This window comes from Chiloscyllium plagiosum, chromosome 10 (assembly GCF_004010195.1).
Source record: "Chiloscyllium plagiosum isolate BGI_BamShark_2017 chromosome 10, ASM401019v2, whole genome shotgun sequence".
Lineage (NCBI taxonomy): Eukaryota > Metazoa > Chordata > Chondrichthyes > Orectolobiformes > Hemiscylliidae > Chiloscyllium > Chiloscyllium plagiosum.
In genome coordinates this window covers 180,599-198,589 of record NC_057719.1, presented here as the reverse complement: position 1 = coordinate 198,589, position 17,991 = coordinate 180,599, and the positions used below count along the sequence as shown (strand labels likewise).

General features: G+C 43.5%; 1 protein-coding gene and 1 non-coding gene across 2 annotated transcripts in view; both read right to left on the bottom strand.

Annotated features, from left to right (window-relative positions):
• Positions 1 to 2,192: 2,192 nt before the first annotated feature.
• Positions 2,193 to 2,265, bottom strand: trnat-ugu. Its single transcript has one exon. It is a non-coding gene; the product is annotated as a tRNA-Thr (tRNA).
• A 9,774-nt stretch (positions 2,266 to 12,039) lies between these two features.
• The window catches only part of LOC122553320 (gsk3b interacting protein), a 12,644-nt gene continuing 6,692 nt past the window's right edge, over positions 12,040 to 17,991 (bottom strand). Inside the window, exons 2-3 of the mRNA XM_043696878.1 lie at positions 13,885 to 14,183; positions 12,040 to 12,842 (exon numbers count right to left, since the gene is read on the bottom strand). Coding sequence (XP_043552813.1) covers positions 12,684 to 12,842; positions 13,885 to 14,148 — 423 coding nt within the window. The 5' untranslated portion in view covers positions 14,149 to 14,183 and the 3' untranslated portion in view covers positions 12,040 to 12,683. The remainder of the gene's footprint in view (positions 12,843 to 13,884; positions 14,184 to 17,991) is intronic.

Genomic DNA, 17,991 nt, shown 5'->3' with positions numbered 1-17,991 from the left:
CTTTCTCCCCACCCCCACCCTCCTCTAGCTTATCTCTCCACGCTTCAGGCTCTCTGCCTTTATTCCTGATGAAGGGCTTTTGCCCGAAACGTCCATTTTACTGCTCCTCGGATGCTGCCTGAATTGCTGTGCTCTTCCAGCACCACTGATCCAGAATCTGGTTTCCAGCATCTGCAGTCATTGTTTTTACCAGTTTAATTGTCTAGTGATATTACCACCAGGCTATCAACTATGCACAAGGGCTACTAAATTCTGAACTGTAGCTTTCTGCAGTATTTGCTCCTCTATTCTGCCTCACATTTCTCCACATTATATTCCAGCTCCCAATTTTTGTCAATATCCCTTTTCAGAAACTGTGACTTCAACTAAAACAATTTCAACTAAATCCAATTTACATATGACTGTGTTTGCTGATTAACACTGGCTCTCACTCGCACCTTGATTTTAGCATTTTAATCAAAAAGAGCCTCTTAAATTAAGAGAGAAGTGTCCAAAATTTGTATTTGGTGAAGGGTTAACTCTGATTTCTCCCCACAGATACTGCCAGATTTGCTGAGTTTTTCCAACAATTTCTGCTTTTGTTCCAAAATTGAGGGCCTGGGTGGCTGAAGGTATGGGTGTCTATGGTGGTGATTAAAATCAGCACTTCGCAAGCCAGAATTACTGCAGTGCAGAGATCTTGAAGAGTTAGAACATAGAACAGTAGAGCACAGTACAGACTCTTCAGCCCACGATGTTGGGCCGAGCATTTATCTTAATCTAGGATCAAGCTAACCTACACACCCCTCAATTTACTGCCATCCGCGTGCTTGTCCAGCAGTCGCTTAAATGTCCCTAATGTCTCTGACTCTACTACCACCACTGGCAATGCATTCCACGCACCCACTACAATCTGTGTAAAGAACTTAGCTCTACATTCCTCCAGTCACCTTAAAATTACGAACCCTCGTGACAGCCATTTCTGCCCTGGGGAAATGTCTCTGGCTATCTATTCTATCTATGCCTCTCATTACCTTGTATACCTCTATCAAGTCACCTCCCTTCCTTCTCTCTCCAGAGAAGCCCCAGGTCACTCAACCTTTCTTCATAAGACAAGCCCTCCAGTCCAGGCAGCATCTGGTACATCTCCTCTGTGCTGAAAATGTGTTGCTGGAAAAGCACAGCAGGTCAGGCAGCATCCAGGGAACAGGAGAATCGACGTTTCGGGCATAAGCCCTTCTTCAGGAATCGCCCGAAATGTCGATTCTCCTGTTCCCTGGATGCTGCCTGACCTGCTGCGCTTTTCCAGCAACACATTTTCAGCTCTGATCTCCAGCATCCTGCAGACCTCACTTTCTCCTCAAATCTCCTCTGTACCCTCTCTAAAGCTTCCACATATAATGAGGCGACCAGAACTGGACAAAATATTCCAAGTGTGGTCTAACCAGGGTTTTATAGAGCTGCAGCAAAACCTTTGACTCTAAAACTCAATCCCCCTATTAATGAAAGCCAAAACACCATATGCCTTCTTAACAACCCTATCAACTTGGGTGCCAACTTTAAGGGATCTTTGTACATGGACCCCAAGATCCTGCTGCTCCTCCACACTGCCAAGGTTCCTGCCTTTAAGTTTGTATTCAACATACAAATTTGACCTTTTTCCAGGTTGAACTCCATCTGCCACTTCCCAGCCCAGCTCTGCATCCTGTAGCTTCAGTTGTAGAGCTCTCATAAGCTATAGGGATAGGGAAGAGTGAGGCAATTGAAAATTTATAAACCAGCAATGATATTAAGGGGGGCGGGGGAACCCTAAAATTTAGTTAATTGGGGTAGGCTTTAAGAGAGACAGAGGAGGTTTAAGGAAGGAATTCCAGACCATGGTGGCTGGTGATAGAGGGTGGCAAGTGAAATATACAAAACAAGCCAAGGCTGAAGAATATAGTCATAACGTCATAGAGGTGTACAGCACGGAAACAGACCATTCGGTCCAACTTGTCCATGCCTACCTGATATCCCTAAACTAATCTATGCCATTTGCCAGCACTACATCCCTCGACATCCTTCCTATTTATGAACCAGGTCAAAGGAGACTGTGAGGCCACAGTGGACTGTGAACACGTATTTCAATCCTTAATGAAGACTGTCGTATTTTAGGGGGTTTTAAAATGTTCCCCTCATCTGTGGAACTTTAATTGAGGGGTAAAAGTCCAGTAAGGCCCCAGCGAGGATCGAACTCGCGACCCCTGGTTTACAAGACCAGTGCTCTAACCACTGAGCTATGGAGCCTGCACGCCGCCAGAATGACGGAACCACTCCAACTCTTTCCCAGATAGCTCCCCGGGGAAGTTAGTTATGGGGTATTTTTCAGTCCTGTGTTTCCTAGTTCTCCTCCCGCGGTTATTTCCCCACCTCTCCCCCCTTCCCCGCCCCAGGACGACCCCCCAGGCGCAGCCCCATTTTCCGGGTTTGAATCATAGACAAATGGGGCCGGGAGACTGCACCACCGGCACTCCGCCGCCAGGGGGCGGAGCTCCCGCTGCACCACCGCCCAAGTCACCAGCGGGCGGCGCTGCAATACGGAAACTGCACCGCTCCCTTTCGGCCAGCAGGGGCCACTGCACGCAGGTGCTGCACTAAGTCTGGATTCCCCAGCAGGGGGAGTGGCGCGCCCTGAACCCATCAGGTCTGGCCGCCTCAAGGCTCCCTCTGGTGGATTCCTGGAGAAGGAAAAGTGAAGAGGAATTGGGAACTGGTGGTTGGCTGAGAAGCTGAGAAACGATGTAAGTTATTTTGTCAGCTTGCTGAACACAACTTCGACAAGCAGGAGAGTTTCTGGCATCTATCCATCTCAGGAGTCATTGGACTGAGTCTGGCATGTATGACATTTCTAGGTCATCCACTGTCCATTTCAGAAGTCATGATGCTGCCTGACCTGCTGCGCTTTTCCAGCAACACATTTTTCAGCTCTGATCTCCAGCATCTGCAGTCCTCACTTTCTCCAAAGTTAAAAATCACACAACACCAGGTTATAGTCCAACAGGTTTATTTGAAAGTCCAAACTTTTGGACCGCTGCTCCTTCGTCAGGTAGCTAGTGGGGCAGGATCATAGGACACAGAATTTATAGTAAAACTTGACAAAGGTGAAGTACTGAAAACCTAGTACTTTCAAACAAGCCTGTTGGACTATAACCTGGTGTTGTGTGATTTTTATTTAACTCAATTCAGAAATGGCAGTACATTTCACAGTTGGCACAGTTGGCCTGAGATTGAATGATGTTTTTTTTCTCTTGGATAATGGAAGGTAAAGAAATGGTGGAGGCTTTGGCCAGGTGACTGGCTTCACAGCAGAAGATTTTGAAAACTTTTCTAAACTATTTGAAAATTCAGTGGAAGTGAGAGGGGAGCAAACCTAGACCAATTGTCACACCAAGGGAAAACTATTGGATCCAAAGGCTGACAAAGGCTGTAGGGATCTCGGTGTCCTGATACATGAATCCCAAAAGGTTAACCTGCATGTCCAGCAAACATTGCTTGCTGCAAGGAGATAGAATATTTAAATAGGGAAGATTTACTCCAGCTCTGCAGGGTATCGGTGAGCTTATCTGGGGTACTGTGCGTGGCTTTGGTCTCCTAATTTAAGAAAATATAATGACTTTAATAGCACTTTAGAGAAGGTTAAGTCAACTCTTTCCTGAGATGAAGGGCTTATCTTATGAGGCAAATTGAATGGTTTGGGCTATATCTTTTGCAGTTTAGAAATATGAGATTAAAACACAAGACCCTGAGGAGGTTGGATACCTGGAGGATGTTTCTTCTCGTGAGCAGACTAAAACGGGGGATGTTTTAGGGATACGACGTCTCCCTTTTCAGAAGTGAGACATTTTTCCTTTCCAAGGCTTTTTGGAGTGCACAATTCTCTTCCTCAGAAGGTAACGGAGGCTGCATCTTTATATCTATTCCATATTGGGTTAGAGAGAAACCAGGGTTATGGGACATAGTCAGGAAAGTGGAGCTTAGACCATAGCCCAATCAGCCCTGATCTTATGGAGCAGGCTGGAAGACTCTTGTTCCTAAATCTTACATTCCTTCTAGCAGGCTCTATTTTCCTACATTGTCATGTCTTGTATCCTTCTCCATCCTTCCTGACTACTCGCATCAATGCCGTCTGGTCAGCAGAAAGAATGCCCCATGCAATGACATTGATTCTAATCAATTTCAGAATCTTGCTTATAGATGTTCTGTATCACAGACTTGGATGATCTGTTGATCTCATTCTGGTGGCAAAGTCATCCCTGAATGTGCCTCTGGGGTTATGGCCATCACTGATTCAGTGTATAATATTCAGATGTTACAGGCATTGAAACCAAGGAGAGCAAAAACGCTGGGACCTCTGCACCTTACAGAAGATTCAAGCTCATCATTTTCTCAAAGGCAACTATTGGTAGGCAACAAATGCTGGCCCAGTCAGCACTCCTATACTCCATGAGGTAAATTTTTTAAAAAATGCTGGTGAACTTCCACAGTCCGTGCTCTGTTCTTTCAGGAGATGCAGAGAATCAAACGCAAAAAAGCAGTCATACCGGAAATCTATCAATGACCTTACTCAAACCTCGATTTTAAAATTGTCTTTTCTTTTGGCGACATTGGCTTCAACTCTTCAAATTTCTATCTCCTTTGCCTTACTGTCCGATAGCTGTGCCCCTCTAATTCTGACTTCCACTATTTAAGATCCTTCAGCTGCTCTGGCCCTGAGCTGTGGAATGCCTTCCCTGAACCCTTTTGCCTCACCACTTAATCTTTTTTTCCTTAAAACGATCTTTACAAACATTAGCTCTGATCCATCTTGATGATCAAGGCTAACTACCCTGAGTTCACCTTATGTTGTACAGGATGCATCACTTTTCATAATGCCCCTGTAAAATACTTTGGAATGTTTTACCATATTAAAGGCACAATATAGGTACAAGGTATTATGAGAAACGTAAAAGACTAGATACTTTCAGCAGGTCAAGAATTATTTTGTAGAGAAAGAAAGTGTTCAGGTGACCATTAGATAAAACTATTTTTATTTGAAAATAGCAAATGTTGGAACCACAGGGCTGTGGTATTCCCTGACACCGGAAGCAGTGGACATCAAAACATTGAATGTTTTCAAGGAGTTAGATATACTATAATTCTTATGACTGAAAGGATCAAAGTAAATGGGATAAAGGAGGGAACAGGATACTGAGTTTGATGACCAGCCATGATCATATTGAACATTGGAGCAGGCTCAAAGGGCTAAATAGCTTACTGCAGCTCCTAGTTTCTATTGGGATCCAAGAGAGAGATTAGGTCTGTAATTCAGAACTGCATTTCTTTTTACATCTTAAGTGCCATCATTATCAATTATGAAACTTTAAGTTAACAGAAAACTTGTCATTGTGTTAAGGGTGCAAAATCCAAAGTACAAACCTGACCCTTCTTTTTCCAGGTATTTGAATATAAACGTGTGCCTTTGTATCTATTTAATTAACCTACTCAGACACATTATGACACCTACTAGGGAAATGGGACTTGAACCTGGATATTCTTGGCCAAAGGTAGAGAAACTACCACTGCACCTCAAGACATCCTCGCTGATTATCATTCAATGTAGGAAAACATTGCCAACAATTTGCACACAGCAACGAGAGAACAGGTAGATAATCTACTTTCAGTGAGGTCGATTGAGGGATAAACGTTGGCCAGAGGACTCTGGCGAGCTCACCTACTCTTCTTCCAACAGTGAACCAGCACCTTTTGCATCCATTTGACAGCAGAGACAGGCCCTCGGTTCAGTAGTTCATGAAAAAACAGTGGAGCACTCATTCAGTGCTGGGGTTGTTATCCTGTTATCAATTCAAGTGGGGATTGAATCTGGAATCTTCTAACTCAGAGGCAGTAGACAAGCTCACTCTTCAAACACTGTGTGGAATATGAAAAATGTGTTGCTGGAAAAGTGCTGCAGGTCAGGCAGCATCCAAGAAGCAGGAGAATCGACGTTTCGGGCATAAGCCCTTCTTCAGGAATCCTGAAGAAGGGCTTATGCCTGAAACGTTGATTCTCCTGCTCCTTGGATGCTGCCTGACCTGCTGCACTTTTCCAGCAACACATTTTTCAGCTCTGATCTCCAGCATCTGCAGTCCTCACTTTTTCCACTGTGTGGAATATGCTGAGCGGTGTGTTATAAACACGAGGCCTGGGAGAAAGACTAAGAGTTAATGATATGGAAAAGATAGCCAAGGTTCAAACTCCAATTGTTTGGCTTAGTTTAGAGGCTGTTGGAATCTTACTTTATGAGCTGAAAAGGAGCTGGAGTTCATGCCATAGTATATTCCATAATATCACTGTAGCTGAGAGGTAGCTGAGAGTGCGATAAGTCATAAATGGGAGGGAGTAGCTACCTTCCAACCAGCCCGAAACCCCTCCTCCTCCCATTTATCTCTCCACCCATTCAGCTCACAAGCCTCATTCCTGATGAAGGGTTCTTACCCAAAATGTCGATTCTCCTGCTCCTCGGATGCAGCCTGACCTGCTGTACTTTTCCAGCACCACACTCTCGACTCGGTCCCTCTGTAACCTGCATCATCCTTTGTCACTATTCACAACTCCACTGACCTTAGTGTCATCCACAAATTTACTAACCCATCCTTCTATGCCCTCATCCAAGTCATTTATAAAAATGACAAACAGCAGTGGACCCAAAAAAGGTCCTTGCAGCACACCACTAGTAACTGAACTCCAGGATGAACATTTCCCATCAACCACCACCCTCTGTCTTCTTTCAGCTAGCCAGTTTCTGATCCAAACCACTAAATCACCTCCAATCCCATGCCTCTGTATTTTGTGCAAAAGTCTACAGTGGGGAACCTTATCAAACGCCTTACTGAAATCCGTATACAACACATCAACCCACTTAACCCTCATCCACCTGTTTGGTCACCTTCTCAACGACCTCCACTTCATAAAATCATGTTGACTATCTCTAATCAACTTATTCCTTTCTAGATGATTATAACTCCTATCTCTTATAACCCTTTCCAAAACTTTATCCACAACTAAAGTAAGGCTCACTGGTCTATAATTATCAGGGTTGTCTCTACTCCCCTTCAGGAGAAAGTGAGGTCTGCAGATGCTGGAGATCAGAGCTGGAAATGAGGAAACTGGTGAAATCCGAGTTCACCAGTTTCCTCATTTCCCGTCCCCCCACCCTGTCTCAGTCAAATCCATCAAATTCAGCACCGCCTTGCTAACCTGAGATCTTCTTCCCGACCTCTCCGCCCCCACCCCAGTCTGACCTATCACCCTCACCTTGACCTCTTTCCACCTATCACATTTCCGACGCTCCTCCCCCAAGTCCCTCCTCCCTACCTTTTATCTTAGCCTGCTGGACAAACTTTCCCCATTCCTGAAGAAGGGCTTATGCCCGAAACGTCGATTCTCCTGTTCCCTGGATGCGCTTTTCCAGCAACACATTTCCAGCTCTACTCCCCTTCAACATTTGCTATCCTCCAATCTTCTGGCACTATTCCTGTAGACAATGATGACATAAAGCTAAAAGCCAAAGGCTCTGCAATCTCCTCCCTGGCTTCCCAGAGAATCCTAGAATAAAATCTTCGAGGAGAAAGTGAGGACTGCAGATGCTGGAGATCAGAGCTGAAAATGTGTTGCTGGAAAAGCGTAGCAGGCCTGAAGGGCTTATGCCCGAAACGTCGATTCTCCTGTTCCTTAGATGCTGCCTGACCTGCTGCGCTTTTCCAGCAACACATTTTCAATCCTGGGATAAACCCCATCCGGCCCAGGGGACTTATCTATTTTTACACTTTCCAAAATTGCTAGCACCTCCTCCTTGTGAACCTCAATCCCGTCTACGCTAGTAGCCGGTGTCTCAGTCTTCTCCTCTACAACAGTCTTTTTCTAGTGTGAATACTGATGAAAAGTAGTAATTTAGCTCGTCCCCTATCCCCTCTGCTCCGTGCACAACTCCCCACTACTATCCTTGATTGGCCCTCATCTTACATTAGTCACCCTTTTATTCCCGATATACCTATAGAAAGCCTTGTGGTTTTCCTTGATTCTATCCACCAATGACTTCTCATGTCCTCTCCTGGCTCCTCTTAGCGCTCTCTTTAGGTCTTTCCTGGCTAACTTGTAATTCTCAAGCGCCCTAACTGAGCCTTCACATCTCATCCTAACATAAACCTCCTTCTTCCTTTTGACAAGAGATTCAACTTCCTTAGTAAATCACGGCTCCTGCGCTCAACAACTTCCTACCTGCCTGACAGGTACATACTTATCAAGGATCCACAGTAGCTGTTCCTTGAATAAGTTCCACATTTCAATTCTGTTCATCCCCTGCAGATTCTTTCCTCATCCTACATCCTGCCTAATCGCATTGTAATTGCCTTTTCCCCAGCTATAACTCTTGCCCTGCGGTATATACCTATCCCTTTTCATCACTAAAGAAAACATAACTGAATTGTGGTCACTATCACCAAAGTGCTCACCTACCTCCAAGTCTAACACCTAGCCGGGCTCATTACCAGTACCAAATCTAATGTGGCCTTGTTGGCCTGTCTACATACTGTGTCAGGAAACCCCCCTGCACACACTGGACAAAACTGACCCATCTAAAGTACTTGAACTATAGTATTCACAGTCAATATTTGGAAAGTTAAAGCCATGCACAACAACTACCCTGTTACTTGCGCTCCTATCAAGGATCGTCTTTGCTACCCTATCTTCTACAACTCTGGAACTATTCGGAGGCCTATATAAAATTCCCAGTAGGGTAACCTCTCCATTTCTGTCTCTAATCTAACAGTGATTTCTTTTTTTGGAGAAAAAATGTTACGACACTCTCACAAACTGGTAAATAATGGTTTTTAATCTACAATTCACCACAACAGGGTTTCTCATCTTGACTGACGGAAGACAGAGACAATGTCACAAAGTAAGAAATTCCTGGAGTGTGTCCCTAGTTCATGATCAAGCACACTGAAGCGTCAGTTGTTCAGATGCTCTCCTTGCCATGAGAGTGGACTTGGGACTGTGTAGGATGAACAGGTGGTAACCGTGCCATTTGCTCATGGGATATGGATATCACTGGCGAGGCTAGCAGTTCTTGTCCATCCCTAATTACCCTCAAAAAGGTGGTGGTGAGCTGACCTTTTGGCCCAGTCCACCCGATTATTCATTGAAGATTATCACACCATGATCTTATCACCATTTTTCTGTCTTTTCCCTATAATCCTCAATTATCTTACTGATTAAAAATGTCTTTCAGCCGTTCAATATACTTAACGACCCAGCCTCAACAGCCCTCTGTGGGAAAGATTCATGACTCTTCAAGGGAAGAAATTACTCTTCACCTCTATCTTAAATGGCCAATCCCTTGTTCTGAGATTATGCCCTCTAGTCCGAGACTCTCCCACAAAAGAAACAACCTTTCCATAAGAGGGAAATCAGGAGGGCAAAAGGGGGACATGAGATAGCTAATGCAAATAGAATTAAGGAGAATCCGAAGGAATTTTACAAATACATTAAGGACGAAAGGGTAACTAGGGAGAGAATAGGGCCCCTCAAACATCAGCAAGGCAGCCTTTATGTGGAGCTGCAGAAAATGGGGGACATAGTAAATGAGTATATTGCATCAGTATTTACTGTGGAAAAGGATATGGAAGATATAGACTGTAGGGAAATAGATGGTGACATTTTGCAAAATGTCCAGATTACAGAGGAGGAAGTGCTGGATGTCTTGAAACTGTTAAAGGTGGATAAATCCCCAGGACCTGATCAGGTGTACTCGAGAACTCTGTGCGAAGCTAGAGAAGTGATTGCTGGGCCTCTTGCTGAGATATTTGTATCATCGATAGTCACAGGTGAGATACTGGAAGACAGGAGGTTGGCAAACGTGGTGCCACTGTTTAAGATAGGCCGGATGGGATTCATCTGAGGATTCTCTGGGAAGCTAAGGCGGAGATAGCAGAGCCTTTGGCATTGATATTTGAGTTGTCATTGTCTACAGGTTTAGTACCAGAGGACTAGAGGATTATAAATGTTGTGCCCTTGTTCAAGAAGGGCAATAGAGATGACCCAGGTAATTATAGACCAGTGAGCCTTACTTCTGTTGTATGAAAGGTTTTGGAAAGGATTATAAGAGATAAGATTTATAATCATCTAGCAAACAACAGTTTGATTCCAGATAGTCAACATGGTTTCGTCAAAGGTAAGTCATGTCTCACAAACCTCCTTGAGTTTTGAGAAGATGAGGGTAGGGCAATTGACGTGGTGTACCTGGACTTCAGTAAAGCCTTTGATAAGGTTCCACATGGTAGGCTGTTGGGTGGCACGGTGGCCCAGTGGTTAGCACTGCTGCCGCACAGCGCCAAAGTCTGGGGTTCAATTCCCACCTCAGGCGACTGACTGTGTGGAGTTTGCACGTTCTCCCCGTGTCTGCGTGGGTTTCCTCCCACAGTCCAAAGATGTGCAGGTCAGGTGAATTGGCCATGCCAAATTGCCCGTAGTGTTACGTTAGGGGTATGTGTGGGTTGCGCTTCGGCGGGTCGGTGTGGACTTGTTGTGTTTCCACACTGTAATGTAATCTAACCCAAATCCAAAAAATGCAGAGGCATGGAATTGAGGGTGATTTAGCAATTTGGATTAGAAACTGGCTTTCTGAAAGAAGGCAGCGAGTGGTGGTTGATGGAAAATAATTCAGCCTGGAGTCCAGTTACTAGTGGTGTGCCACAAGGATCTGTTTTGGGACCACTGCTGTTTGTCATTTTTATAAAAGATTTAGATACAGGCATAGGTGGATAGATTAGTAAATTTGCAGACATTAAAGTCGGTGGATAGTGGACAGTGTAGAAGAATGTTACAGGGAGCAGGGTGACTTGGATAAACTGCAGAATTGGGCTGAGAGGTGGCAAATGGAGTTCAATGCAGCTAAATGTGAGGTGATTCACTTTGGAAAGAATAACAGGAAGGCAGAGTAATGGAAAGATTCTTGGTAGTGTGGATGTGCAGAGTGATCTTGGAGTCCATGTACATAGATCCCAGACAGTTGCTACCCAGGCGGACAGTGCTGTTAAGAAGGCATACGGTGTGTTAGGTTTCATTTGTAGAGGGATTGAATTCCGGAGCCGCAATATCATACTGCAACTAGACAAAACACTAGTGCAGCCACAGTTGGAATATTGTGTACAGTCCTGGTCCCCATATTTCATGAAGGATGTGGAAGCATTGGAAAAGATGCAGAGGATATTTACCAGGATGATGCCTGGTCTGGAGGGAAGGTCTTATGGGGGAAGGCTGAGAGACTTGAACCTGTTCTCATTGGCAAGGCGGCGGCTCAGAGGGGATTTGATAGAGTCATACAAGATGATCAGAGAATTAGATAGAGTAGACAGTGAAAATCTTTTTCCTAGGATGATGACATCAGCATGTACGAGGGGGCATAACTACAAATTTAGGGGTGATAGATTTAAGACAGATGTCAGAGGCAGGTTCTTTACGCTGAGAGTGGTAAGGGCATGGAATGCACTACCCGCTAACGTAGTTAACTCAGCCACATTAGTGAGATTTAAACTATCCTTAGATAAGCACATGGATGATTTTGGGATAGTGCAGGGGGATGAGCTGAGAATAGTTCAGGTCGGCGAAACATTGAGGACCAAAGGGCCTGTTCTGCGCTGTATTGTTCTTTGTTCTAAGAATGGTGGTAAGGACAAGCCAGGGAACTATAGACCAGTGAGCCTGACCTCGGTGGTGGGCAAGTTGTTGGAGGGAATCCTGAGGGACAGGATGCACATGTATTTGGAAACTCAAAGACTGATTAGGGATAGTCAACATGGCTTTGTGTGTGGGAAATCATGTCTCACAAACTTGACTGAGTTTTTTGAAGAAGTAACAAAGAAGATTGATGAAGGCAGAGCAGTAGATGTGACCTATATGGACTTCAGTAAGGCGTTCGACAATTTTTATAAAACTAAAAACCCTCACAATTAATGAATGTTCAGTACAGAAGAGCAGAGTAAACTGCGTCCAAAATATTTTATTATTTTCATAAAACATACATTAATTTTTTTTTGAAGTGGTTGAATTTTCTGACTTTGGAATCTGTTACTCCAGAGGTTCGACCTGCACTTCACAATTTAATAGCACAGGAAGGTGTTCTTCCTAAATTAACAAGTCAAAGTACAATGTGTAAAATGAAACAACATTTTTAAATGAGAAAGTTGGGAGAAGCTCAAAGTTACCAGACACATGATGGCCTGACCTGAACACTGGGGTCACTTGCTTCTCTCTCACCAAGAAACCTAGTCTGGACAATGTCCATTGCCCTTTACATAGTCATGGGTCAAAGGCACCCTCCTGTTGCCTGTGCTTTATCAACAGTGCTGCAATAATACAGACTGATTTCTGAAAGGGACTGTACCAGTTTCAGCTCTGTTACAGCAATGGAACTTACAAACATCCTCCCTCTCTTTCTGTAGGAATGAGGAGGTATGAAATTCTACAAGAATGTGGATCCCAACTACACTGCTGTGTGAACATGAAAAATAACAAACAATTCACCAATTTTCTGTGGGATGAGAGTCACCTCTTGTCCTGTACGTTTGGTCCAGAACATTAGAAAATATGTTGAAAAATGTCATCACAAGGAGCAAGAGTTAGGCCTTTCATTCCTGTACATTTTTTAAAGCTTCGAGTCTCTGCAGAAGTGCATTACCAAATGCATCACGATATGCGGGGCTGAGTGAGTCCAGGAGAGAGTAAATGGTTTCATGGTACTGCATAGACAGTGATTTATCCACCTTGTCAAAGCCATAAGCTACCACCTGGAAGAGGAAAAAAAAAGATTAGATGCAAAGTAAATTACTTTGTCCACTCAGTGCAGTATGCTGCAAACTCAAAACCCAAAATGTTTCATCTCACAAACCAATATAATACTTGCCCAAATAACACACCAACCTGTAACCTTCACCACAAATCCCCCAAATAACATACCAGTTCAGAACAGACACCCTTTCTGGACTAAACCAACATCACCACACATCCAAGAAAAAGCTTTTCAATTAATCCAATTTTCTCAAAGCCATGGCTCTCATATCCTAAATATTTATGCCTTAAGAGTCTCTCAGTTGAAAACACTCATGGTTGCTGTAATGACGAAACATCAATTCCTTTAGATCTGGGGGATAATCCCACATTACATGTCCCACATGATCTTTTCCCACAGCCCTTCAAAATTTTCTCCTTCAAGTATTTCTCGAATTGTTCTTTGAAAGTTACTGTTGCATTTGCGTTTAGGAGCTTTTCAGATCACAACAATTTGCTGGATTTATTTTTCTAATCTTACCGCTGGTTCCTTTGCAAATCACCATAAATCTGTAACCTCTGGATTTTAACTCCTTTAACACCAGAGACAATTTATTGTTAACTTACCCAATAAAAAAGATCCATCAGGACCTTACAGAAACCAGAAGCAGGAGTAGGCCATTTGGCCCTTTGAGCTTGCTATGTCACTCATGCTGACCATGGCTGATCCTCTATATCAAGGCCATATCCCTGCTTTCACACCATATCTCTTTCACATCTGAATATTTCAGATTTTATTAACTGAAGTTAAATTCTACCTGCTGCCTTGGTGACAGCATTAGCCTGGGCCTTTGGATAAGTAATCGAGTATAATTAGAACTATTCCACCATCTCCTGATTGCAAGACATGTTTAAGAAACATCATTGTGGCCTTACAAGTCAAATGTGTAAAAGCCATCATTAAGAGGCAATAAAGTAGTAAAAATTAAGTGAGACACAGGATCATTAACCCCGATTAAAAGCTATTTTTGTATTAGCTGGTATGTCAGTTGCTCTTCTCACCCGGAGTCCTGCTTCAGTTAGCTCAAGACAGTATCTGTTTCCTTCTTTTGTTTCTACATTAATGTAGGCAACATCTTCTCCAATTGGGAGGCTTTTCGAGACAGCCATGTGACGAACAGCAAAGTTGACATCATTGACCACTGCCTCCGCCTCCACTCTCATATCCTTCACCTCTGCCCCAGCAAAGTCTCTCTCCTCCCAATCTGCAACATCACTGAAATTATTAAACATTGACTCCTTTAGATCGTGGGAATCACAGTCCATTTCCTGGAGGTGATATGAGCAAGTACTTTTGAAGACTGTAAAATAAAGTGAAACAATTATTTGAAATAATGCAGACCAATTAATAGCTCCTGGATACATCCCTAATAATCAATTCAAGATCACATTTGATGAACCTACATTTACCATTAATGTATCAATGCATAGATGGAAAGATTATAAGAAAGAGATGATAGCATTTCATTTATGTGCAAATATGTCAGTTAAGGCTATTCAGCTGATGGATTCAAATTTTGCTCAGACAAACTTGATGATGTCTCAAATCCAAGGTTTTCTAAGTAGTTACTTTTCTAAGGTAACTACTTTCTTTGAGCTTACTGCAACACAACAGGTAGAATGAACAAAGACGTCGTCTTTTGGCTGCTTGAGCCTACTCTGTCATTCAATAAAATCATGGTTGATCTGTTTGTAATCTCAAATTTTTCTTACCTACCTCAATCACCATTCACACCCTTTGCTTCACAAGAATTTATCCAACTAGGCGTTAAAAATATTCAAGGATTCTGCTACTATCATCTTTTCAGGGAAAGTTCCAAAGACTCATGACATCCTGCGAAAACATTTCACCTAGTCTGAATTTTACAGCACAAAAACAGCACCTTTAACCTACTGTATTTGTGCCAGTCATCAAGCACTTTATTTCAAAAATATACTTTATCCATAAAAATCTTTATATACATAATCACTAATGCAGTGAATCTAAAGCACTAATTACTAAACATGCTTAGTATATGGAGAACTTAACGAACGTTGGAGTTTGACTATCCTGACAGTTCCAGCAAACAAACCCAAAGGATTCATTACTTACGCAACATGTCATTTACGTATATTTGAGGCACTGGGAGGTTCCAATACCGAATAGATTTCCGTTAGATTGTTGAATGTACCTCTCTAACTTCAAATAATGTTGATCTTGCTTTATGCACCTCCTGCGCAGCCATAACCTTATATGCTTCGCTGTCTAAGCGCTCTATGAACTATATGTCCTTGCTTGTTATGATCTTCCTGTACTGCTCACAAAAAAAACTCTTCACTGTATTTAGATACATGTGACAACAATAAATCAAATCAATTATACTTTGGTTGGCAGACCTCAGACAGACAGTGGTCTTTCCCCACTGCACCTGGGCTGCAGCTGCCACAAGCTTTACTGCATCCCTCAGCATATAGTCCTGGATCTTAATGTGTCAGCCTACTACACCTAGTTGAGGTCAAATCCTTGCTCTGGAAGGCAAACAAGTTTTAGGCAGACCAAAAAGTGTCTTTCACCGAGTTGATGGTCTTGTTTGCACGTCGACATTTGTCTCAGTGCTTGTCCCAGGGAACACCAAGTTCTGCATCAACCACCTTTTCGTTTTATTTCAAAAATATATATTTTATTCATTAAAAATATCTTTATATACATACAGTCCCTAAAGCAGTTCTGCTCTGTACAGTAGCATATGAAGAAACAAACTAATATTGGAGTTTGACTCTATCCAACAAACAAACCATGTCTTGAACATTAAAACGTACAACAATCTGCAAGGAAGCCAGCACCAAACCCTACATACACCATTAGACACAGTCCTCCAGTCACAAAAAACATCTGCCTCCTGTCACTAAAGCAATTTTGGATCTAATTTGGCAAATTGCCCTTGATCCCATGGGCTCTAACGTTCTTGATCAGTCTCCATGTAACACTGTCAAAAGTCTAATTGCAGTCCATGTCAGTTCACCTCATCTCAATTTTAACAATTGATGCCTAATTTTAAACAGTGAACACTTATTCTTAATTCTTATATAAAACAAAACATCCTCTCTACATCGAGGAAAAAGGACTGCAGATGCTGGAGATCAGAGTTGAGAGTGTGTTGCTGGAAAAGCACAGTAGGTTAGGCAGCATCCGAGGAGCAGGAGAATTGACGTTTCGGACATAAGCCTTTCATCAGGAATGAGGCTTGTGGGACAGGGGGCTGAGAGATAAATGGGACGGGGGTGGGATTGGGAGGAAGGTAACTAAGAAAGCGATAGGTGAACAAAGCTGAGGGAGAAGGTGATAGGTCAGAGGGGGGAGTGGAGCAGATAGATGAGAAAAGTGATGGACAGGTCAGAGCCGAGTTGGAGGCTTGGGACTGGAATAATGTGGGGAAAGGGGAAATGTGGAAGCTCTTGAAATCCACATTTATCCCATGTGGTTGCAGGGTCCCAAGGCGTAATATAAGGCATTTTTCCTCCAGGCGGCGGGTGGGAAGTAATGATGGGAGTGGCGGGGGGGGGGGGTGGGGGGGGGGGGTGGAGTTGTGTCATGACCCCTCAGGATTGTATATTTTAATCAAGTTACTGACTCTAAACACCATAGATACAAGCTTTGCCAGCTCAATCTTTCCTACTAAGACAATCCACACATTCCAGGTATTCTGGTAAATCTGATGATCAGAGTCATAGAGACGCACAGCAGAAACAGATTCTTCGGTCCAACCCTTCCATGCCAACCACATATCCTAAACAAATCTAGTCCCATTTTCCAGCTCTTGGTCCATAGCCCTCTAAACCCTTCCTATTCATATACCCATCCAGATGCCTTTTAAATGCTGTAATTGTACCAGCCTCCACCACTTCCTCTGGCAGCTCATTCCATACACGCACCACTCTCTGCATGAAAAGGTTGCCCCTTAGGTCCATATTAAATTTTTCACCTCTCACCCTAAACCTAGGTCCTTTAGTCCTACACTCCCCCAAGCCATGGAAAAGGCCCTGTCTATTTATCCTCCATGCCCCTCATGACTTTATAAACCTCTATAAAGGTCACCCCTCATCTTTCCACTCCAGGGAAAACAGCCCCAGTCAATTCAGCCTCTTCATTGTAAATCTTTGCCGAATCATTTTCACAAGTTTCACAACATCCTTCCGAGAGGAGGGAGACCAGAATTGCACACAATATTCCAAAACATGCCTAACCAATGTCCTGCACGTCCACAACATGACCTCCCAACTCCTATACTCAAAGCTCTGACCAATAAAGGAAAGCATACCAAACACCACCTTCACTATCCTATCTGTCATCAACTCCACTTTCAAGGAACTATGAACCTGCCCTCCAAAGTCTCTTTGTCCAGCAACACTCCCCAGCACCTTCGAAGCAAGTCCTACCCTGATTTGCCTTTCCAAAATGCAGCACCTCTCATTTATCGAAATTAAACTCCATCTGCCACTCCTTGGCCCATTGGCCCAGCTGATCAAGATTCAGTTGTACTCTACGGTAACCTTCTTTGCTGTCCACTACACCTCCAATTTTGGTGTAATCTGTAAAATTACTAATTGTACCACCTATGTTCACATCCAAATAATTTATATAAATGACAAAAAACAGTGGACCCAGCACTGAACATTGTGGCAGACAACTGGTCACAGACCTCCAGTCTGAAAAGCAACCCTCCACCACCACCACTTGTCTTCTACCTCTGAGCCAGTTCTGTATCCAAATGGTTAGCTTCTCCAAGCTGTCTCCAATGTATTAACATCCCTCCTGAAATTAGATAACCAATGCTGTACAGAGGCTCCCCAGTGCCCTGTATAACTGATGCGTAACCTTCCATCTTTAGCATTCCAGCTGTGCTGAATGAGTTAGGGATTGGCATTGAGTGGGAGATAAGGATGGAAGAGGAGGAGAATGAAGGGGTGGAGGCAAGGAGTGGGAGATGAATGGGAGAGGAGGATCAGACAGAAGGATGGGATGGGGGAAGGAATGGGAGAAGAATGGGGACAGGAGGAAAATGGGAGGGGTGAGGTGGGGTAATGGAGCAAGAAGAATAAAGCAAGGAGAATGAGGAAGAGGTTGGAAGA